Source organism: Pseudonaja textilis, chromosome 1 (genome assembly GCF_049901715.1).
Source record: "Pseudonaja textilis isolate UNSWEBS1 chromosome 1, rPseTex1.2, whole genome shotgun sequence".
Lineage (NCBI taxonomy): Eukaryota > Metazoa > Chordata > Lepidosauria > Squamata > Elapidae > Pseudonaja > Pseudonaja textilis.
The window spans coordinates 241,796,309-241,821,419 of NC_141990.1; the positions used below are offsets into that span (position 1 = coordinate 241,796,309).

At 39.6% G+C, this 25,111-nt stretch overlaps 1 protein-coding gene across 9 annotated transcripts in view; it reads left to right on the top strand.

The window, feature by feature from the left end:
• Positions 1-9,934: 9,934 nt before the first annotated feature.
• Positions 9,935-25,111, top strand: part of AMPD3 (adenosine monophosphate deaminase 3) — a 45,516-nt gene continuing 30,339 nt past the window's right edge. Inside the window, exons 1-7 of one of the 9 annotated variants that reach the window (XM_087921100.1) lie at positions 9,935-10,065; positions 10,675-10,766; positions 14,980-15,205; positions 16,245-16,440; positions 21,194-21,359; positions 22,682-22,901; positions 23,559-23,688. In XM_087921100.1, the coding sequence (XP_087777226.1) occupies positions 10,745-10,766; positions 14,980-15,205; positions 16,245-16,440; positions 21,194-21,359; positions 22,682-22,901; positions 23,559-23,688 (960 nt within the window). In that variant the 5' untranslated portion in view covers positions 9,935-10,065; positions 10,675-10,744. Of the gene's footprint in view, positions 10,193-10,674; positions 10,767-14,277; positions 14,883-14,979; positions 15,206-16,244; positions 16,441-21,193; positions 21,360-22,681; positions 22,902-23,558; positions 23,689-25,111 lie in introns of those variants that run through there. The other 8 variants (XM_087921103.1, XM_087921099.1, XM_087921104.1 and 5 more) reach the window with 8 other exon arrangements.

The following is a 25,111-nucleotide window of genomic DNA, read 5'->3' on the forward strand; positions in this document are numbered from 1 at the left end:
CCCAGCACCCACCACATCCACCCTGAGCATCGAGACCTTACCCAACCTACCCCTGACCGCATCAGACATTGCCCTAGCAACCAATAAAGACAAACGTCTGGCGCAGGTCCTAAGATGGGTGGGAAAAGGGTGGCCGGAGAAGGACGTGGACAATGAGTTCAAAGCTTACAGGAGCCGACAAACAGAGCTATCAACGCAAAAAGGCTGTCTACTGTGGGGGGACAGAGTCATAGTTCCAGAAAAATTGCAAAAAAAAGTCCTGAGCATGCTGCACGAAGGGCACCCCGGCATCGTTAGGGCAAAAGCCCTGGCCAGAAGTCACGCCTGGTGGCCAGGGATGGACAAGGAGATCGAAGCCTGGGTGGCCTCCTTTAAGCAGTGCCAGGAATCAAGACCAAACCCCCCCGCCACCCCGATCCTGGAATGGGAAACCCCTAGGGGGCCATGGTCCCGAATCCACGTAGATTTCGCGGGACAAACCAGAGGACACACCTTCCTGGTAACCGTAGACGCTTACTCCAACTGGCTGGAGGTAAGCAACATGAAGACAACTACCACCGACGCCGTCATCAGAGAACTCAGTAAGCTCTTCGCAACCCACGGCCTTCCCAATGTCATCGTGTCAGACAACGGCCCCCAGTTCACCGCGCTACCCTTCGAGAAATTCTTGGCAGAACGAGGGATCCGGCATGCATTAACGGCACCGGCGCACCCGGCGGCGAACGGAAGGGCGGAGAAAATGGTCCAATTCACAAAAAAGACCATCCAAAAGATCGAAACCGGGGACATACAAGAAAAAATAAACCGGATGCTACTAATTCAGCACATAACCCCGAGCACTACGACGAACAAGAGCCCAGCGGAGCTACTAATGGGGAGGAAACTGCGATCACCGCTCGACCGCCTGCACCCCACATACAACCCGGAAAGACCCCCTGACTCCACCAGCAAACGCAGAACATTCGCACCGGGAGACAGGGTCTACGCAAGAAACCTCACCGGGGACCCCCTCTGGATACCGGCAACGATCACCCAAGCAACAGGCCCACACTCGTACCGCCTCCAAACAACCAACGGACGAGTGTGGAAACGCTACATCGACCAACTGAGATCAAGGACCACCGCGGGAAATACAACCGACACGCAAACACCAGGTACAGAAGGGAACCGGCAAAACACCAACCAAGAGGGGAGGGAAGACCCCAAAGAACAAAAAGAACAAACCCACCCAAAAAGAAACCAGCAGTACTCACCACCTGAAGAACCGGAGAGCGACCCATTCGAAGCCTCACCTGGAAGGAGCAGCCGAGCCAGCTCAACCGGCCCCGGAAGCCCGAGCGGGAGCAGCCAAGCCAGCTCAACCAGCCCGGAAAGCCCGAGCGGGAGCAGCGAAGCCAGCAGCTCGACCAGCCCGGAGAGACCAGGAGGGAGCCGCGGCAAGAGGCCTGACTCACCCTTCCAGGCGGTTCCATCGGCGAGGCGGAGAGCGACAGAAAGCCCAACCGAACCAACTGACAACCAAGAAAAAACTGACCTGCGCAGGTCCAGCCGGGAAGTACGGAGCCCCGCCTACTTACGGGACTACGTCACGTAGGACCGATCCAAGAGGGGAGGGGTGTTCTGTACGAACATTTGCATACTCGAAAACCGGCAGCCCAGATTGGCCAAAGCGCACGGCCACCGGATTAGCTGAGTGCGCTACACTGATTGGTCGTTAGGAATCGGCCGCGATTGGCTGAGCCGATCGCGGGCGATTCAAAACGACCCGATTGGCCGCAGCACCCGGCAAAAAGTGCTTTTAAGCCGCATCTCTTCCCCCATTCCCCCACTTGTGTTTTACCCCAATAAATGAGCTGAACCAAGTCACCGACTCGCGTCCTTTGTTCGTATGAGATATACGACAGAGAGGTAGAGCCATTATAAACTTTTTCTTCTTCTTTTTCTGTATCCTCTTCTTGTTATTAAGCCAGTCAACTTCTCTCTTTTCTATTGCTTACTATTTTATGGTTCCACCAGTTTTTGCTTGTGGGTAAATGGTTTTTCTTGTGAATATTCCAAGGCACCATTGTTGCTGCTTGGTCATGTTTGTTCTTTATAGACAGTCTGTGCAATCTTCTTGCAGCTGCTAACTATAATATATTCATTTAGTCCCAACTTTTTATTATATAACTCAAAGCAATGAATGTACCTAATGTTCCTGCCACTTTATTTATCCCATAACAACAACTCTATGTGTGGGTTGGTCTGAAAAAGAGTGATTGGCCCAAAGTCACCTTATTAACTTTCATGCCTAAGGCAGGCCTAGGCATTTTCTGGTTTCTTAAGCCAGCACTTGAATCACAGTTCATCCAAAATTATCATACTTTAATTATGTTTCCTCTTTGAATATTTATTGTAATCGAATTTGTAGTACATAATACACCGCTGCTATTCCTGATTGTAGGGCGATTCTGTGCCTTGTGAGTCTCTCCTATCCTTCCTCCAAATCAAGGAAGATAAAATGTTTTTAGGTTTCACCATGAAATTTGTATATTAGGAAAGTATTGCATCCCAGCTTAAAGTTCTCATTGACCAATAATATTTATCCATAGGCTTTCTAGCATGCCATTAGTTCTGCATGCTTATTTCTTCCTTTGACATGCCTAGAGCTTCCTCATTATGCCGACTTCTCTAACAAAACCTGTATTCTTCTCTACTTTTACCACTGCCCTACTATCATCCACATGAATTGGGGAAGCTTATAAATATGGTAACTAAGAACCCACTTTGACTTGATAGCACATAATCAATCAAGATAATCAGATAAACAAATTATTCTACACATTGATGTTACACTGTACCTCTTGCCAAAGTATTCTTCTGCATGTTAACTTTGGTCTTCAATCTTGTGCTGTTCAGCCCTTATTAAAATGATTCATACTATTAAAACATAATGGTATTTCAGAAATCTATGCAGAACTCCCTCTCCCCCACGGAGCAATAAACCTCGTTAGTGATTATATAATATCTTTCCATACAGAGAAACTACAATGGATAAAAAGTAATGGTCCTTCAATCAAACTCTGTTTTAGTTGTAGTGGTGCAGTGGAACAGTGGTTAGAATGCAGTACTGTAGGCTAATTCTGCTGACTGCCGGCTGCCAGCAGTTTGGCAGTTCAAATCTCTCTGGCTTTAAGTGCTCACCGGCTCGAAGTCTAAGTGCCCTTGCTATTGCTAGTCCTATCTTTGTCATTCATTAGTCTCTTGGGCCAGAAAAAAATCCAGCAAGAACTGGAGAGAGATGTGAGTAAGGGATTGGGCACCAGCAAAGGACAGATTACACATCTATTCTGCTTTACCACTGCCATAGTGTTAAGCAGAAAACCAACTTATAGTTTGATCCATAGGACTGAATTGATGATATCTATAAGATTTTAATCTCTTTAATCTTTAGAATTTAATCTAAAAGCTGACTTTGCAAAGGAAGTGGGAAAGCAGGAATTTGGTTAGATATTTGCAGAAGTGGTTCAGCATGCAAGAGAAATATTTATAGCAACCTAGGCCTTCAAAGTCTACCACGTATGTGCTGTAGAGTGCATTTAAAGGACTGGTGTCCAGATAGGGAAAAATAAAAAGTTGCCAATATACACTGTATAAGGGGTTGTACATTACTTGCAGTACTCTCTCAGACAACATATTAGCATTCTGAAGAAAATACAAGGAGAAAGCCTGAGTTTGTCTGATTGTTAATATACACTAATCTAAAAGCCATTACATTGCAGCCAATGTGGCAGCTGAAAGAACTGGGTGATCTATTTTCCACTTTTTTTTTTTTTAAGCAAACTGCTCAGGTGCTTTCTTTAAGAGCAGTAATGGTAGCTTATGGCAAAAATCTGTAGACATTGCAGGAGATGAACGTGGCAATCCCACTGAGACCTCAGAACATTTGTGTAATTATTGGCACTTCAATTCCCCAGTCCATCAAAAGCACTGATCTGCAACTGTCTTCAAACCTCTGCTAATCTGCAAGCTGAGCAAAAATCACGCCTCTGCCCCAGTTACCCTTACTCCCTATAAAAAGTAAATTTAACATACATTCCAGCCCACATATGTAGCACTTGTCTAGCCAAAGGCAGAACAAACTAATAAAGTCCCAGTAGTTCTTACGAGGGAGAACTGAAACAGCTTCAAGCCATTTTGCCTTTGAAAAGATCTGAAGACCAGGAAATGATAAGGGTAATACAGTGGAGGGTTCTTGAAATTAATAGAATCCACATCCACACTGCAACATGTTTTGTTATTTGTAAGTTTACTACAGCTTCAAAGACATTGCAGCTGAGGCTGAAAGTCTTGAACACAGACAGGCAGTATCATGGGATTGGAGAGGTCTCAGGCAGATGTTGAATTGGTACAGCAAAGGTTCTCATAGGCAATAGAATCTTCTCTCCAGAGTGGTGAGGCTGACTTCACTGTTTTTACTTCCTCCAGTTTGCAGGTAGAATTAAATAGGTAGGGGAATCATGTTTACACTTCCTCAGTTGCAAACTACTTTAGCAGACAAGTAGAGTTCCAAAACATCGTGTTTGAGGACTTACCTTATTCGATGTGCTGTTTTTGGTAGGCTGCCCATTAGCAATTGGAAAAAAAAAAGCTTGCAAAACTAGGAAAATACTGCAACTATAATTTTCTTTTACTGAAACAGTGAAGAACAGTGGAGAACAGTTTTTCATACAAGGGTTATTTGGTTTAAAAACAGAGCTTATATTTCTTGCTTTCTTGAAATTCTGGAATATAGTAGATACAAGGAAATATCTGAGATTTAAATCAAATAATCTAAAATCTGTGGTTGGGCAGATTTCACCCCTTGCATGCCTGCTGTTTACATATAATTAGCAAGGTCATGACAAATACAATGGCAGCAGAATAAATGTTTTGGTTAAAATGCCCGCAGGACCATACATGTTTTGAAGAAATGTGACATGAGAAATGTAGCCTGTTGACTAATTTACACTGCTTGAGACTTATATCTACACTTGTATGTCTATATGAATTATGGCCTGTTTATATAAAGTTTATGACCTATCAGAAATAGACAGCATGGTGGTGCCTATTGAGTAATATGTTAGGTGCATGAATTTTCCAGATATACTGTCAATAAGGATATTGCACAGCTAGACAAGGTTTAGCTCAGAGGACGTCAGGTACAGTAAAATGAGAAGGGGGATGGTGATGATGGAGCAGCTTCCCTTGGGAAAAGATTGAGACATTTGAGCTTTCTTAGTCTAGAGAAGAGGTGTAATGGGTTGTGAAAATAACCTTGGGAGACAGGAAGTGGAGGAGCCACAACCTGGACAAGGAGAGACAAAGGATATCTCTGCTCACAAGACAGAAGAGGTGCAATGGAAAGGGCCCTCCAGAGTTTTCTGCAAAAAAAATAAATGAGGGGAAAAATACTTTTGTACTTGCAAGATTTTGTTATTGTAACCTTAAAATAAAGGTAGACTTAATACTTATGGTTTCTGGGTTTTTTTCTAGACTACTTTAAAGGCCTGACAGGAGGCAACTGAGAGGATATAGGCTGGGAAGTGCACACAATTACACATGGTGTGAATAAAGTAGACAAGTTATTTTCCCCTTCCCATCCCCCAGTGAAACTGATCCTGAATCAGGACAGAGAAAAGGGTTTTAAAAAATAATAACATATAATTAAAGTTTGGAATTTGCTCCCCTTGAGATGGGATGGTGGCTACCAGCTTGGCTGGCTTCAAAGCAGGGGTCAATTTGTGGAAGTCATGGAAACAATGCTATTAAACTTGATGGCAGTGAAGAACATCTGCTGGAAGATCTACTAGATTTCCTTGTGCAGTTGGCTGGACACTTTGGAAACAGATTCCTTGACTAAATGGGCCAGAAGACTGATCAGATTACTGCTTATGTGTTTATTTCATGTTATGATGGAAATCATGGAGAATCTTTTTTTTTTCTCTTGGAATCCTACCCATTTTCAAATTTTTTGAAAAAATAAAAAAAGATCAGAATCCAAGTCATTTTCACCAATCAAGAGAGATTTTAATGCAAGATTCTAGGCAAGCTTCTTTTAATACTATCCGATGTTCCAAAATAGTTTGCAATATGACACCAGGGCCAGCTTTTGGGGAAAAAGCTCCGGAATGAACTTCAAGTAGCTTTTTGGGTCCTGGCCATACTCTATAGTGAGAAGATTTAAGATTAGTTGGTGATGAAAAGGAACTATGTTTAGCATGTTATAGCAAGTAAATCTTCAATATATTTCCCATTTGTATATAATGCTTATTTACTGATTTAAAATAAAATGATTTATTTTATTTTCATCAGGAGGAAATAGATCTAAGCAGTACAATATCGAACCTTGTCCTAGATTGATATAGAAATATTTGCAGGTTATGTAGTTTGGTTAACATCAACCTGGAAACAAAGGTTGAATTTTTTATTGACAGAAAGAAGAGTCACTCTTTTTAGGAAATATAGTTTTGTGGGAATCAGTAGAAGAGAGTAGACTGGGCATCAGCTTGTTAGCAAGTTCTTCACTCTTATATAAAATTATTTCATGTTATTAGTTTATTTTTGCTTTTTTATATTTTAGTCAAGGATATATTTTTTTTTTAAAAAACAACAACTATAGTTTTTGCAAGAATCCAACCTAGTTTTTACATTGTACTAAGCAATGGTTTACTTAATATAGGCTACTGAATAAATAACAATGATTGTATTCATATATCACATTAAATCAAAATAAAACAAATTACATTATGTGTTAAAGTGATCTGTGATTCCAGTAAGTCTCACCTTTGCTGTTTCTATTCTAATGTGTGGCAATGCCATCACACGGTTCCTATGGGATTTATTTTACATATTAATTGAGCATTTATGTTGACTCATTAATTTAGTTTTTCAACTTGACAATACTGATGCCACCATGGAGAAGTCCCTTTGGCATAAAGAGCTGGTGAGATAAAACCATAAAATATATTTCTTTGGGATTGATGAGCAGAGGGATAAATTAGCCTGGATGAAATATAGCCTGAGCAAAAACAATAATTTAGAATGAATGCATTAATCTTATTGAAGCAGATATATGCCCATTTTGCCCAGATATCGTCACATTAAGTTTTCTCTTAATGTGGTTATTCGGGATCTTTTAAAGTTCTTTTGGTCTACTGACATGCAATTCCCATCTCTCTTATCTTGCATCGCAATATCTTGACTGTGGCTTCCATCCATGGAGTTGGAAGTTGTATTTTATTTCTGAGTAGGAGATGCTTGGACTAAGCCTTACAGTGAAGTAGCCTGAATTTTTACTAATCAAAAGGTGCTATGTGGTTAATCCACTTTTTTCTTCTTAAATGTTTTCAATAAAATAAAAAGACAAAGCCCCAGTAGAAAAATATGGGACACTGTTGAATAAGAAACAATTCTTAAATGCAACATTGTATAAAAGTCCAATTAACTGTCTTGCCATGTATAGAATATGGCCCTCTAACTAAGATCTTAGGCTTCAACATGTTTATTTATGTATTGATTGATTATGTCTCCCATCTCACTATCCAAACTGACTCTGGGCAGCGTACAATGCATGTTATTAAGCTTTGGGCATTATTATTTTGGGTTTGGGGAACCCAGAGAAAAGAATCTTTCTTTGCAATACTGAATTTGCTTTCTATGTCTTCAGATCCTGGTTATTGGTATCACATTATCTTTTTATACAGGTGGTTCTCGACTTACAACAGTTCATTTAATGACCGTTCAAAGTTACAATGGCACTTAAAAATGTGATTTATGACTGTTTTTCAATAACAACCTTGGGAGCATCCCCGTGATCATGTGATCAAAATTCAGCTACTTGGCAATTGATCCATATTTATGACCATCGCTGTGTCCTGGGGTCATGTGATCACCTTTTGCAACCTTCTGACAAGCAAAGTCACTTAACAACTGGATTACTAACTTATCAACTGCAGTGATTCATTTAACAACTGTGGCAAGAAAGGTGGTAAAACGGGGCAAAACTCACTTAACAAATATCTCACCTAACAATAGAAACGTTGGGCTCAATTGCAGCCAAAAGCCAAGGACTGCCTGCATTCATACCACAAATTAATCTTCTTGACCTCAACCTCCTCCCTCACAGCAACAGCCCTGGGGCACAACATCTATATCAACCACTCCAAAGAGACACATCTAAATTCCACTGTTTTCGAGGAAGGGAAGACCGTGTAGGAAGTTAAAACCCACCGCTCTCCTAGAAAAATGAAATATTTTAGGAAATATTAAAAGGGCACAATATTTCCCCTAAAAGGGAGGCAGAAACTCAGCCCACCCCCATTTTGTTAATGGGCCATTAAGGCCTGGGGCAGCCTATTCTACATAACAAAGATCTACCTCCTTCAGGCTGTTTAATTGCCGTTCATTGTACCACCCAGCAAGATTCAACCAAACTTAGCACACAGACAACCAACAAAGCTAGCTATGACCTCTGAAAGCAACCAATCAGGATACTCTCCCTATGTCCCAGGAAGTTCAAAGCCAGAGAGGGAATCTCAGCATCTCTTCCCCTTTTCACCTGAGAGCTCCAAGACATGCGATCCTGTTCATCAATAAACCTTCTTTCCAAGCAACTTCCATGAATCCAGTGTCTTTTTCCTCACTTGGAACTGAACCCAGAAGGACATTTCTTCCAACAACCCAAAGGTGTTTTTTCAAGAGACAACTGCACTTTCTGGGTTTTTTTCCAAGACCTTTCGCTTCTCCTCCAATCATCTTCACTCTTGGATGAGAAACGAAATGTCTTCAAAGAAAAACCAGAAAGTCCAGTTGCCTCTTGAAAAAAGCACAACCATGGACAACCATGACCTGGATGAATTTCCATTGCCATTGAGGAAGGGGAGAGCTGTGCAGCCATTGGCATCTCTCCCGAGGAAATCAGTGGCACTTAACATTGTACCACTATGCTCCGTCAGTGTTTCTTTTGTTGGACCCTTCTGGGTTCAGTTCCAAGTGGGGAAAAAGACACTAGAAACATGGAGGCTGTTTGGAAAGATGGTTTAATGGTGGACAGGACCACATGGCTTGGAGCTCCAAAGTGAAAAGGACAATCACATGCTTCAAGATGTTGGGTGAAGAAAAAAGGGCTGATATGCTGAGAATGCCTGGGTTTTATGCCCTCTGTTGGGATTTGAATTTGAGCTTGTATTCTGATTGGCTGTCAGACTCCCATGGGGACATGCAGGGGCAACTCTGTAGGCTGTCCTGAGTCCCAGGCTTGGTTGAGCCTTGCTCGATGATGATGTAATGAAAAGGCTTTGGGCAATTCCTATTATAGCTCCAGCTGGAGTAGATCTTTGTTATGTAAAATAGGCTGGCCCAGGCCAGAGTAATGGTGGGGAGGGAGGGCTGAGTTTCTGCCTCTTTGATGAGTTTCTGCTTCTGAGTTTCTACTCTTTTTAGGGGAAAAATTCTGCCTTTTTAAATATTTGCTAGGATATTTCATTTTTCTAGGAGAAGGGTGGGTACTACACTTTTTTCCCCTAGCGTTTGTTTATGCAAACTTGTGAATGGGCTTGTGCTACCTTTATTGTGGCAAGAAGACACCTCAGACTCGGGATGCGATCCTAAGACTTCCCTCCGAGAGCCGCTTTTAGGCCAGGAACAGTCCCCCACCCCCTTTCCCCTTCCCCTACATCTCGCGTGAGAGGGAAGCTTTCCCGCAGCAGGTCGGCAATGTTGTTCAAGGGCCGCCGCCAGGCGATCACCTGCAGCCGGGCTGCGCTTTAACTCCAGCAAGGAGGCGCCCTCCGCCTTGGCCGAGACTCCTTCCTGCAAGGCGTGTCGCCGCCGCTGCTCTCTTTTTGCTTTTCCACCAGGGGGACCGGAGCCGGCTTCGCAGAGGCGACCTCTCCTTCTTCGAAGTTTCCTCTTCAAACGCGCCGGGATTCAAGGCGAAGAGGTCCGGCTGGCGTCGCAGCGGGGAAAGGCGAGCCAGCCATCTCTTCCTCGAGCGGCGATAGACGGTTGCCTGAGAGAGAACCGCCGAGGGCGACGCCGGCTGAGGTTAGAGGCTGCGGTACGCTCGTCCTGCCGCCCGCATCCTGGAGAGAGAGAGAGAGAGAGAAAAGAGAGAGAGAGAGCAGGGCTTGGTGGACTTTCAATGCCGGCAGAGGCGGTCCAGCCGGGCAGAGTAAGGAAGGGTAACGGGGAGGGGGAGGCGGGAGAGAGACAAGGTAGCGTGGACTGAGGAGAAGGAAGAGGGAAACCGAGGCTCGGGCTTAACCTCGCAGCGTTTGTGGGGAGGGGAGGGAAGGAAACATCGTTACAGGGGTCGCACGCACGTCCTCCAGAGGAGCGCGCGCGCATCTTCGGTGTTCGCCGGCGCATACGGCGGTGCTTGGGACGAGCCTCTCCGCAGCCGGCAAGACTCAACCTATTTGCATAGGAGACCTTTCCGGGCTGGCCTATTGCCAAGAAGAAGGGAGGGGTGGTGGTAGTGGTTTGCAACGGGAGGGATGTGGCGGGGGACCGTCTTGCCGGAGCCGGGGTTGCTTCTGCTCAGACCAACTGCTCCGCTTTTAAGCCGGCCGTGGCAGCTGCGGCGCCCGGGCGAAATGTATGCGGCAGCTTCTGACCGCGGCGGCTCCTCCCCCTTCTGCCTCCTTCTCACAGCAGGCCGACCGGCTGGTGTGAAACCTCCTTGCCCAACAGCCAAAAGCAGCCCGGTTCCCCGAGCTCCACCATGACCGCCCCTGGGACGCTAGGTAAGTGGCTGCTTAAAAATAGGCGGCCGGGTTGAAAGCTGATTTGGGGAAGGGCGGCAACGGGCTGCGGCCACGCCGCTGTCCTCAGGACGGATGGAAACCAGGCTCGAGCACTTGCAGAACTGCTCCGCCTGACTGGGGTTGGAAGGGTGGGGGGGGGAATCCCTTTCCTGGGCTGAGGCTCCCCTCGCTTGGCTGGGCTCTCCCAGTTGCTCTCCCCGAGCTCTCTCTCTACATCATTCCCCCCCCTCCCTACTTAATGGCTTGTAATATAAAATATTCAAGCCGTACTATATATCTCACTCGATAAATGGTCTCGACGTCTGGAAAGTGGAAGGGAGCGAGCCGATTCCGAAGAGATTAAACGGAGGACCAGCTCATCAGCTTAACTTTGAAAAAAAAAAAACAGGCAAAAATATATACAGTATTATATGCAGGCATTATTTCTTAAAGGACAAGAGAAAAAGTCATTTGCAGCAAGCAGTTCGTTTCATCCTGTAATTTCAGGGCTCTTCCAGCATCTTGGTTCTCATTCGTTTTCTCCTGCTATTATTAAGCAACTCCTTTCACTCCGTGTTTTGAAAATTACACTTTGCAGATCATGAATTTGGTAAGCAATATACAGGAGGAAGCAGATGCAGTGACATCATTGGATTTAGCAGCTTCAGTGTTTCATGAGCACTGCACATCACAGCATCCCCTGAATTTCTCAGTGTTCACCAAATTTAATATTGGAAAGTTTATTTGTGTGTGTTTGTGTGTAACAGAGTGCCGCCTGGAAATACCAGCTGCTTTCTTATTTTTCTTAGCTAGCAAATCCAGTTATAGCGTTGGGAGTATATATGTCTGTGTGTACATATACATAGGCATCTGTGATATGACTGCTGCAATAGAATATCTGTAACTGTGTAATAAAATTTCTGTTTATCTAGTAAATAGAATATGTAATTCTATGTAGAACAAAGGATTGTACTTAAAGCTTGTATTGTTCGTTGCGTACCACAGGATATTACTTTTGAATAAGTGCTGTTGGAATTTTTTTACATAGATAAGAAATAGGAAATAAAATATACTAGGCCCATTATAAGAAGTATGAAAGTTAAAATGCTTTACTTCTTTATGAAGTATCAGAATATTTAATGTTAAGAAATGTTATGATGAAATTAACATTTCATGAAATTAATAAAATACCCTTTGGCATTGTTAGACTGGAATTATTAGATTATTTCTTTGATCAGCAAATTTATGTATCAACAGTTGGCTTGCTGTATTAAGTTTGTAGGAATATTCTTTTATACATCTAAGGAAAAATATTAGATCAAAACTATATCTGATTAAAACTAATCTTGGTTTTGTTTCCTCCTGAACAGATGACTTGAAGAATAATCCAATCAGTTTTAAAAATCTATTTTAAAAATTCTATTGCTATTAGTCAGGGAAATTTAACAAGATAGCATTTAACTCTTCCATTGAAATGAATGAGACTTTCAACCCCAATTTTGCAGTTATTTAAGCTGAAGTAATCACATTAGCTGAATACAGTTTGAATATAATTCATTCATTATAATTAAATTGGATTTAAATCAAATTTAATTACTTGTGTTGACTTCATCTGTTTATTGCAACTCTTGAAGTATGGTGCTTGTCATACTGTATCAGTTCAAGTCCAAATGTTGTATTTGACTCAAATAAGCTTGCATAGTCCTGCTTTAGGAACAAGGTGCTGTTATTCAAAACAAATGGAAACCAGCCCCTGTGATAGTTGTTTGACATAATAAATACAATGAAAAAGAGTAGAGAAAAAACTGGGCCTGGTTTACTAAATTTATAATGTATCTTTCCTCCAGAGTTTGAGGTTACTCTTGACAACAGAATAGTTCTCTAAAGTATGCTGGGTTAAGAACAATGATAAGCAAAAAATCAGCATATGTTAGTTCTATTGTATATTCCATTATATGGGTAAAGAAATCTGGGGACCAAGAGAGAATTAGGATTAGTGATTAAAATGCATGTCACAATGCAAACTTCATTGTGCATGGTATTTTGATGTTGGAACTTGCATAGTGATGTTATGATAGGTTTCATCGTTTTGTCATTGTGATAAGGAATGGATGCCCATGCATATTAGGCTGTTTAACCAAATCTTAAAGGGGGAGATAATTTGATAGAAACCAGGACCCTGGGATTCCTAAATCTGGCCTAGATGCAAAGACAACTTTGGACCAGTTACTCCTTTTCAAACTTGGGAGAAGATAATGACAAGCCAGTTCTAAAAATTGTTGTCAACAATTGCGACTTTTCCAGGCCATCACCCCAACTCAAGACTGACTTAAAAGTACAACTTCCCCAACTCCAAATCTTATATTTGTCAATAGCCAAGTGGCTGCTCATGAGGTTCACAAAAAATAGAATTTCAAATCTGTAAACGTTCCAAATGTTACTGTCTCTAAGATCAAAATTAAAGTTGTTCTGGCCTTATCCAAAGCGGTAAACCTAACATTTAGTTCAAGAACTGTACATGACAGCAGGTTAAGATAATAGCATGCAAATGTTTATTAATTGCAATTTTTGGCTTGTATGTCTTGGAGACATATATGACCCAAAATGCCCACTCAGTTTTTCAGCTGAGTTTAACCTTGGTTGTCTGGTCCTAGGTAAATAGCCTTGACTACTCTAATGGATTTTGTGCTTTGTCCGGATTCTTACTACATATGGGTGCAAAACAAGGAAAACTAAATATACTTTATGCTGTTAAATATTTCATTACATAAATATTTCATTAACTGTAGAAACGAGGCATTAAAATACTGAAATATCCATTGCAAATGTATATAGAGTACCGTAGTAGGATGTACTGGTTAAGATGGTGAACTGGGACTTTACAATGTTGTGATGGGGAAAATTGGAAGACAGCAAGTTGAATACGATGTCTGGAGTTCCTGAAGCAGGGGTCTTCAAACTTGACAGCTTTAATACTTGTGTACTTCAACTCCCAGAATCCCTCTTCCAGTCATGTTAGCTCAGGAATTCTGGAAGTTGAAGTCCACAAGTCTTAAACTTGCCAAGTTTGAAGGCCCTTGTAGGAAAGAGACAATACAATCAAACAAATAATTTATGTTGGATAGCTACCATGATGTCTTGCTTCTGCTGGTTCCAGTTGTTACTAAATCAAATTCTTCAGAAAGAAATGATTTACCAGAATAGTGTGGCAGCACATAAAATCACCACTGAGTTGTGGTTATTCAGTGTAAATCTACATTCTTCTCAGTTGTTGTGTTTGGTATGGAAAAGGTCAATTTTTTTCTTAAATTTAATCACATGCCGATTATATTTTTACAACATCATTAACTTAGTCATGCCCTCTATAGTCACATAAACACAAACAAATTGTGTGCAAACAGTACAGGGTTGGGAACAATTGAAACAGTTTTAAACTGCTTACTTTTTCGGCACTCCTGCCTGCTGCAATTTCCTGTTGTATTTTATCAGTTCACAGTTGTGCAATCAGTGTTGGCAGCACCTTTCAGCGTTTGGGCATGAGGGCAGCATTGGGAGGGGTTATCCACACCCACTTAGATCCTTTTCCATCCTCTTTGTGGTTTCAGGGGAAAAATAAAGATTATAACAGAGTTCACAGAAGGGACACATTTTCCCAGGGACTTTTTTAGGCTTTGAATTTGTATCAAGAAGGAACAGTTAAGGAAAGCATCAAGAAGGAACAGTTAAGCTTCTGGTAAGCAGCTTGCATGATAGAGTTGCTGAAGATAGAGGGTTACCTTAGTCCCAAATGGAGGCCTGTTTTGGACCTAGGGTAGTCACATGACATGCTAACACCTCCCAGACCTAGATAAGCAGATAATCATGCAAGCAGCATTCATCCTTTTTACATAACTGCAGAGCCTTTTTGAATTGCATTTAATAATTAGGACTAAGAAATAATGAATATGGAAACTGGAAAGAAAACATTTCATTAGAAAACCTTTCACACGTATTGCACAGGAATATTTGAAGCTTACCTAATTTTAGTAATTCCTGCTGAGCTATTCAAGTCTTTAAAATTGGTTTATCCATATAAGAAAACCTGGCTAGGATGAGTGGAAAACGGAAGAATTTAAGGTAAAATGTGCTTTTTGTAAATTATTAAGAGTAGTGTGAATTTATTACATTTTATATTAATACAAGTAGCAGAATTAACACATTGTGTTTTTCATAGCAGAGATGCCCAGACAGTTCCCAAAGTTAAACACGTCTGAAGTTGATGAGTCTGTGAGAATCTTAGCTGAAAAGGTTTTTGCCAAGGTTCTTCGAGAAGAAGATAGCAAAGATGCCTTGTCACTTTTCACTGTGCCTGAAGATTGTCCTATTGGGCAACAAGAGGCCAAAGAAAGAGAACTTCAGAAGGAATTGGCAGAACAGCAGTCTTTGGAAACTACCAAAAGGTAGGTTTGGAGAGTGGAAGAATGTTTAGTAATGAGATTTGAGGTCTGCTAAGAACAGTTGTTTGATACCATCAGATATAATATGAAGTGTTGTCACTTTTTAATCCTGCCATTGGCTTTTATATGATTTTAGTCTTTTTGTTGATGTATTTTTGATTGACTCATAATGTGCCATCAAGTTGTAAATCCTATAAATATATTTTCTCCATAATGATCTGTCCTTACACTGGTCTTTCAGATCTTTTCAACAGTACATCCATTGCCACAATAACTGAGTTTATTCACCTTGATGCTAGTTGTCTTCTCTTTTCTGTGAATTCTTATTTATATGAATTCAGTGGCATCCACTTCTGGTTTATTCAGTTAAACTGAAAGTGGGGAATATGAGTTAGAAATGAAATCAACTTATAAAGAAAAACTAGAAAGCGAGCAAATCAGGAATCCAATTGATCCTACTACTTATACAGCTTGTATGCAAGTATGAGCCTACATAAAATCCAAGTTCATTCTTTTTCTTCATCTTCCCTGCAGATACTAAGTTTTTTTAAAAAAATACTGTTTGACTGTTGTGTGAAATTCATACTTGTTGCCCCTATGATTCTCTATCTTTCTCACCAGGGATAGAGGACAAGTAACCAATGAGCAGCTGTAAATAGATGGCTGAGATATAAATACAAAAGATGTTTATGGGCATCACATAATCCATTAAATCCCTTCTAATTATGTTCTCTTCTATCAAAATATTTAGCAAGTTAATTAAACAAAAGTATTGCCTTTTAATGTGGGGAAAAAGACTTCTACATTCATTCAAATAGCAGTCAAAAGGTTTACATTGTAATAATGTCAATCTTGAAATAAGTTTACAAATATTGCTCATTTGATAAACATTGTGAAATGAAGCATTTGGACTGAAGTCTCAACAGACCATTTGTCTGTCCATGTGTGTATTATTATTTAGAAGGTTTCCAGAGCAAAGAGACAATTTGTTGCTTTAAATGGAAGTCTTGTTGACTTTATATTGTGTGCTATGTATATCTAGGAAGAAAAGTTTCAAGATGATTCGATCCCAGTCCTTGTCATTACAAATTCCATTGCAAGACTGGAAGCCTCCATCAGCTACTCCGGCTGTGTCTCCTCCTACTCCAGTTCTTCCAGGTGCCTTTCAACCTATCCAAGGGACATACGATGTACCAGAATTTCAAAGAGTTACAATTACTGGGGATTACTGTGCTGGGGTAAGCAAACAGACAGATGATATCAATGATTTTTTTTCTTATAAGATAAATATTATATATATATAATATGAAATTAAATTTTATGCTAATTATTATTTTTAAATTATTATCTACTTATGCTTGTGTAGAATTGTTTAAGCAGCCATGAGAATTTTGTCTTGGTCAACAGCCTTGTTGCAGTGAATAAAGATATAATATACTGCTATAGAAATACAGTTTTCCAAATGATACATTTGAGTACACAATTTGTCCCGTGGGATTCTTGTAGTAGTTAAAGACAACTTCAATCTTCAATTTCTTCTTCATATTAATCCTCAACTGGAGGCATGTACTGCTAAACAACATGACTAGACATTACCTAAAATAGGAAGTCCAAGCATACTTTCCATAGTGACATATATTGGCCTTGTTCCATTTGCAGGATATTATTACTAGGAATATGAATAGATATGAAGTTGGAGTCAGATAACTAGATAACTTTGCGGGAAATGTCCAGAGGCCCCCAGCTTCAGGTAACAAATAGGATACTACATCTTCACTTGTATGATGTGTTGATATGAAGTAACAGTGTTCATTACACTGAAAGGATCCTTTCTAACAAGTCCTCAGAAAGCAGATACAAGCCTAGACCTGAATATAATTTCTTGAACCATTAATTATAGCCAAAGGTCTGGAAATGTGTTTTGCATTTACTGAATTAGCTGAGGTCTTAATCACATTGTTCTACAAAGTTATATTTTAAATCATCTCTGATTTAAAGTTTAAATATCTGATCTCTATCTCTGATTCTCACTGAAGTGATAAATCTTAGCCAGACTGCACATAGAAGGTGGATAATTAAATACCCATCTGTAAAACATTTTCACACAAGATACTTAATAAGGCATTAGTGAGAAGCATTCTGTCACAATTTTCTAGCTTTTTATATGCAGGGAATTCCTTTGAATGAAGGAGCATTCTGTGAATTGACTCCCACTTGCATTCTTGAGTAATATAGGCCGCATGCATACAGCTGCTTTCTCACCCCAGAGCTGGCAGGAAATCATGGCCACTCTATTTATACCCCCCACAATTGCACCTTTATTATGTGTCTCCCATATGTCTGCACTGCACTATGTTAATTCAACTTCCACATGCAGCATTCTTCTTTTTTTTACAAACATTTTTATTGTATTTCATAAACATTAAAATGCAAACTAACATAAAGGAAAAATAGGGAGGGGAATAATGGGAAAAGTTAAAAGTTGACAAAAAGTACATCAATTTTTTTAAAAAATTAATTATCACTAATCTAGAAAACTTCTCATAATTTCAATTTAACATATAATAAATGAACAAATATGTATAACCATATGTTTAAGAAATTCATTAATGGCTGTGATGGTTGGCTGTCTCAACTGAAATTCCAGCCTTGCCCAACATCATCTAGTATGTGAATTTATTTATTTGTTGTTCCGTTTATACATCTGCCCACTTATAGGTTGACAGGTACAAAGTGGTTACTTCATACACTGCAGATGTTCTTTTCTGTTCTACTGTTGACCAATTTAACTTTAAAGCATGTTTTGAAACTGAGTTGACTAGTTAACTGTTTGGCTATGAATCACTAATTGAGAGAGTTTGGCTTTTTGTATCTCTTAGTTTCCATTTATTCAGTGGACAAGTGCTGCTAAACAGATGGAATTTGAGAATTGGTTAGCTATGAGGATGAGCATAGGAATTATAAAGTATTCTTAGAATATAAGAAGATGAAGCAAAGAATCAGGAATACCTTGAGACCACACAGAAAGGCAAGTTCGAACCCCACAGGCTACAGAAATTCCAAGGGCTGACCCTTTTCAATTATATTGTCCACTAATGCTGTAAGCCATGATTTTACATTCGGTTAATAGGTTGATCAACATTTTTTTTTAAAAAAGGTGGCTGCAAAAGTTCTGGTCTCTCTTGCTGCCAAAAGAGAAATGGAACATGGGTAAGGAGATCAGGGATGAAATGTGAGGCAAATATTCCATAGGAAATAGCAGAACTAGTTGGAGACGGGTCTATGACAATTCACCACAGTCAACTCACCATGGCCAACTTGCTATAGCTAACTCACAGCAGCCAACTCACCTGGCCAACTTACTGCAGGACAACTCACCATAGCCAACTTACTGCAGGACACCTCACTGCAGGACAAGAGTTACACTAATATTAAAGAAATAGGGGAACAGAATCATTAAAGAAAGGAGGGACAGAATGAAATGTGAATGGAAAAAAATGAAAATAGTTTTAAATTTTATTTTAAATAATTAAAGAGAATTATTAAATTGTTCCGCAGTGAGTTGTCCCACAGTGAGTTGGCTTTGATGAGTTGGCCATGATGAGTTGGCTGTGGCAAGCAGGGCTGCCGAGAGGATTATTAAGTGCTGGAACAAGACTAATATGGTCCCCCTCACCTACACATGGACACATAAATCAATAATGTCATAATGGTACATTTATTAATTACATTCAAACATACTTGCAAATATATTAAAAAGAAGACAAGTACTTCTGTAAAAGATAATAAAAACAATAATACACATTAGTATATAAACAATAATGAAACAATATACATAAGCAATACATTTAATACTAGATTGATTACAAGCTCATAACAGTTATTATAGTTGAGATGTAATGGCATTTATATTCTGCTAAACAAAGGTGCTTTCCTAGCCTTTTTCCTGGCAAAATTGCGAATCACAGCACCAAAATCAATTGTCTTTGCAAGATCAGATTCAATACTATTGAGTCTTGCCAAATCTACCATTCACTTCTGTGACATAGTCGATCTTAGATATTTTTTATCAGCTTTAGTTTGCTAAATGAATGCTCTGCAGAGGTAATAGTGGCAGGAATTGTTAACAGAATATGGAGACAGAGACATATATTTGGAAAGAGTCCTTGCAGCTTGTATCTTTTCAAGCAATTCAGTAGCTCTACTGGACTCAGTTGGCCCTCTCCAAAATTTGCTTGATGAACAGATTGGCAAATGACTTATCTCCATTACAAGATCTTCACTGATATCAGCGGGATATTGATCTGCCAGTAATTTTGATTTTTCTTTCATCTTGAGGAATTGATAGGTACTTCCAGAGGAAGCTGAACTTCCTAGAAATGTTCACTGCAGCATTGAAATGAACAGTCAGTCCACCAATAACTTTATCCAATATTACATAGAAGACAGACCTTTGTTTCAGTTCTGCACTTGTCTCACATTGTTCTGAATTTAAAGTTTCATTTTGGTTAGTTTCTCTTGTTCTGCATTTAATGCCACATTGAAAAAGCGTTCATTACCCTTTTTATTAATTTCATCACATTTCTGTTTTTCCTTGCATTTTTGAGCTCCAGATTTTTGAGATGACATTTCATAACCATTGATAAATTGAAATGAAATATAAAATATATTCATAAACAAAATGAAACTAAACTTGCAAACTTAAATAATGAAATTAAAATTCAATAAGTTACATAAATAACTTTCACTGAGTTTCAGATTAAAGATTATGTCAAACAAGACTGCAAGGTGGTTTTGCTATACACACAAAGTATAGAGTATGAGGTATATATCCAATATTGTTTTTCTTTTTAAAAATTTGCTTTTGTAAACATTTTAATTTTCCCCCATTCATGAACCCTCTTTGCACTTCATGGGCCCCGGAACACTGTACTGGCTGCACCCTCCTCTCCTCAGGCCTGGTGGCAAGTTGTTCCATTCTGGTTGGAGTCATAATATTGCTGACCCAGAGTATGCATATTATTTTAGGCTACTTTTATGAAATCCATCAACACTCTTTACATTGTGTACACCAGGGGTGTCAAACTCAATTTCATTGAGGGCCCTATCAGGGTTGTGTTTGACCTCAGGGAGATGTAGCCAGGGTGGGTATGGCCAGCTTGATGTCACTCGTGTTGGGGGTGCTTGCGGTGTCCCGAGGCTCTGCCAGCAAAAACTGGCTCCTGAGCACCGTTTTCAACTACGACAGCCTCCTATATCCTCTGACAGTGAAAATGGAGCTTGAGTGGGCCGCACGTGGCCCTTGTGAACTCCATTTTCAGCTGTGACGGCCTCCTGCATCTTGTGACAGCAAAAACAGAGCTTGCGGTCCTTTGCTGTTTCCAGAGTGGCCCTGGGGGCCAGATGCAAGCACCATGCAGGCCGCATCTGGTCCGTGGGCCTTGATTTGACTGCCCTGGTGTAGACAAGTGTCTTGAAGTAGGATGTTAGGGAAAACACCACTTCCAGAACCTTTAGTTTAAGCCATCCTTGGCAGAGGTGGTATTCAGCACATTCTGACCAGTTCTGGAGAACTGGTAGCAGAAATTCTGAGTAGTTCGGAGAACCAGCAAATACCACCTCTGACTGGAGATTTTACAGTATCCTTCCCCTGCCACGCCCACCAAACCATGCCCACAGAACCAGTAGTAAAACAATTTGACTGCACCCCCCTCAGAACCGGTAGTATGCCCATAGAACCGGTAATAAAATAATTTGAATCCCACCACTGATCCTTGGGCACTGTTCCTTGTGGGGAAGATGGTGAAATAGATGCTATGGCATGACTTTGGAAATGGTTAGTGGTCTGTCTTTATACCAGGCAAGGAAGCTATTGAGATTTTCCTGGCAGAGGTGTATTGCTTCAAAGAGAAGCATAATTTACTTTAAAGTACATTCATTTTGGATTAGGATTATACTTTTAATTACTAATTGTATAACCTCTCCCTTTAGGTTACAGTTGATGATTATGAACAAGCTGCCAGGAATTTAGCAAAAGCTTTACTTATTCGAGAGAAGTATTGCCGCTTTGCTTACCATCGTTTTCCAAGGACAACAGCACAATATTTATGTAGTATGAAAAATGAAAAATGGAAAACTGAAGATGAAGTACTCCCAGGTAGCTCTAATTAAAAATAATGCTTTGATTTCTGACCGAGTCCCACCATTGAGCTAAGTTATGGTTTTCTTAAACTTGATTTGTTAAACTAAATATCATGATCCAAGTTCTATTTAACTTTAAAGCATATTATTTCTTAAAACCATAATTGTACTCAATGACAACAAATGAAATTATATCAACTATGGAGGATAACTTGGTAAAGTTTGAAAAATTGTCACTTATAAAGATATTTTGGATAATGAAGGGAAATTAAAATCGAAACAAGAGCTTGAAGAACAGGACATTATATTATCATGGTGGCCAAAATCGCAAATACAATCTAGATATAATTCGGACATGGGAGTATAGCTTCTATAAAAGACAAACATCTTTGATCAGGTACTGTTGAACTCTGATGAAAACCTAATTAAGAAGTATATTGAATTTGAAAATGGAAAATGAACAAATAAAAGAGATAATGCTACAATGGGAAAAAAAATTGGCCATAATATAGAACTAGAGAAATGGCAAAACATGGGAAAGGAATTATAAATTAACAATGGTGACCTCTTATAAAGAAAATCTATATAAAATATTATATAGATGGCATTTACCACCTGCTATATTAGCTAAAATGTTTAAAAATATGTCTAACAAATGTTGGAAATGTAATAAGAAAAAAGGCACATTTTATCATTTGTGGTGAATTTGTGAGAAAGCAAAAAAAAATTGGGCAAAGATACACAGATAGTTAGAAAAGATGATAGGGAAACATGTTGATTTCAAACCTGAACTATTTTTATTAGGTATAATATCAGAAAAACTTGATAAGAAAAGTATGTATTTAATATTACATGTCTTAACAGTAGCAAGGATTATTTTCGCACAATATTGGAAAAATGAAGATAAACCGCGAGATGAAGAAATGGTTAAGAAGATATTAGATTGTGCAGAAAAGGTTCGAATTAAAATTAAACAGAAAGAGAATGTAGAATACTACCAAATACGGAATTTATTTTACCAATGGCTGGAAAAAAGGGGTAGAGATTACAAATGTAATTTGTATTGCTAAGTAAATTAAATATCCAGACAACACGATGTTTATTAAGCACTAAGAAATTTATTTAATAGAAAATCAATAAAACAATAATAATTTTTTTAAAAGACCTGGATGATGAGAATCTCTACAGACTTTAAGCAGAGTTACTATTTCACAATAAGACCAGCATACAGTTGTTTTTTTGAAAAGCTACTGATTACTAACAATTTAATTTCCAGCTGTGACAGACTGAGTCTGTATTTTAAATGATGCTAGAATGTCTGACCTTGATGTTTTGCAGATTTCCATCCACCACCAAAAGAACTAGTCGATCCTTACAATCTTGATGATTCTCCAGGGAATTTAGACTATGTTGTAAAGATGAAGGATGGCATCTTCTTAGTTTTTGAAAACAAAGACATGATGGAAATTAATGAATCACGAAGTTTGCCTTATCCTGATCGGCACACCTACACCCTTGACCTCAGCCATGTTCTGGCTCTTATTGCTGATGGCCCAACGTATGGTTCTTTTTAACTTTAAGGACTCAATAAGGCTAGGATATTAAATGCTTTATTAACCATAATGCAGTTGTTCTTCAACCGCTTTTGTCTGATGAAGTTTTAGAACCCTAATCCTAGACAAGTTTATTTAGAAATAGCTTTAATCTGAAAATACATTATTAGGTACATATACAGTGGAAGAATAGTATATGTAACATCTGAGTTGTGGTAGTGGCTTAGGTCCCAGCATTTTCTGAAAAGTAAATATAAACAAGTGTTCCTTAATCAGAAGAATGGAAATGACCCATTGAATGAGAAACAGTTGTTCTAGTGTGAAGTAGTACATTGTTAACATGAAATGGAACGCTTCACATTAAAACAGTTCTAGTTCAAAGTTGTTTGGACCAGGGCTCCTCTGGGCATGTCAAAAATATAAGATGGTTCACACAACTGTGAAATCACTCCTTCCCCCCCTATTTTATATACAGGGGACACATATTAAAAAGGACTTGTTTCACTTGTGTGCTCACAACTGTCTTATTTACATTTTTACCCCCTACTGCAGAGGTGCCTAAGCAGTATTAATCCCCAGCAGATATCTGTTATTAGTGTAAAATGATTCTTTTCTATATAATATAAAAGTATAATCAATCAATTATGGTTCATCTCTCACAGGAAGACATATTGCCATAAGCGGCTTAACTTTCTAGGATCTAAGTTTGGATTACATGAAATGCTAAATGAAATGTCTGAACTAAAAGAACTGAAGAGTAACCCCCATCGAGATTTTTATAATGTGAGAAAGGTAAGTGAAAGGTTATGCAACTCTTCTTCTTCTTCTTTACATCTAGTCTCTTCAATCATTGAAACTGTCTGGTTGTATATTGAAATATAGAGCATGTCAACATTTTCAACTTTCAATTTCCAATCATAAGCTGGGTGCTCAAAAGTTGTGACATGCCTTGTAAAGGTATTTTGGTTACTTTAATATGATTTAGATGTGCTTTTAACTACATAAATATCATTACTTTTTAACATTTTGTTTGTTTCAATGGTATGTCTTGTAATCAATCTCACTTCTTAAAACCATTTGGTGTATGGGTAGCCATATCTAAAGTTTAAATCTGGTGGCAGGAACACAGGAGGGGTGGGATCAGGGGTGGGATTTTACCAGTTTGCACCTATTCGCTAGAATCGGTTGTTAACATTCTAAGCAGTTTGGAGAACCGGTTGTTAGAAGAAATTACTGGCCTAATCCTGTAAGGAAGGCAGGAAGGAAACATTCTCGTGTTGCTTACAGAAACTGCCTCTCCGTTAATCCTTATTACATTCTTGGCAGGACTAGACTTTCTGCATCAGGAACGTCTCGAGTTTCCCCCCCCTTCTTTTCTGGTACTTTGCTTGTGTGGAATGACCATTCAAAGTTACAATGGCACTGAAAAAAGTGACTTATGACCATTTTTCACACTTATGACTGTTGCAGCATCCCCACAGTCTTGAGAGGCCAGGGGAGGAAATGTGTGCCTCAATGTGAGTGATATTGAGTTGGCCACACCCAGCCAATAATATGACCATCAAGCCATGTCCACCCAATCACATCACTACCAGGCCATGCCCACCATCTAAGCCAAGCCCACAGAACCGGGTGTTAAAAATTTTGAATCCCACCCCTGGGTGGGATTCTCCTTGTTCAGACTGGTTCAGGCGAATGTCTTGTTCTGACGATCAGCTGTCTCCGATAAGCATGTGGGCCTGCCCGCCCCTGCTCTTTCCTGTGCTTTATGTCTTTTTGTCAGAGCACAGCTGATTCATGCGGCAGAGCGCTTTGCCATGCCTCAGCTGTTTTCTTCAGCTGCAGTTGAAGGTAAGTATTAGCTTTTTAAAATGCAGAGTGCGCGCTCACCGAATTGATTGTTATACCGGTTGTTGCACCCCTGAACACAGGTTTTGAATTGAAGGAACAGAACACTAAGGATTTATAACTTCAATTTTTTTCAGCTAGTTTAAGAGTGTAACTGAGGTGAAAGTATGGAATATGTAGTAGCACAACATTGAAAGCAAATGTGCTTATCTGAAAGATCTGTAGAAGGTCTGCTGTAATGCAGACCTTTGCATGTGAGAGATCTAGAGTGAGCAATTGATACTTTAATTCCAATTTTACTTTTGTGTAATACAAAAGTCATAATTACTAGTATCTTTGGGATGAAGTGGAAGTTTTTAATGTTCTT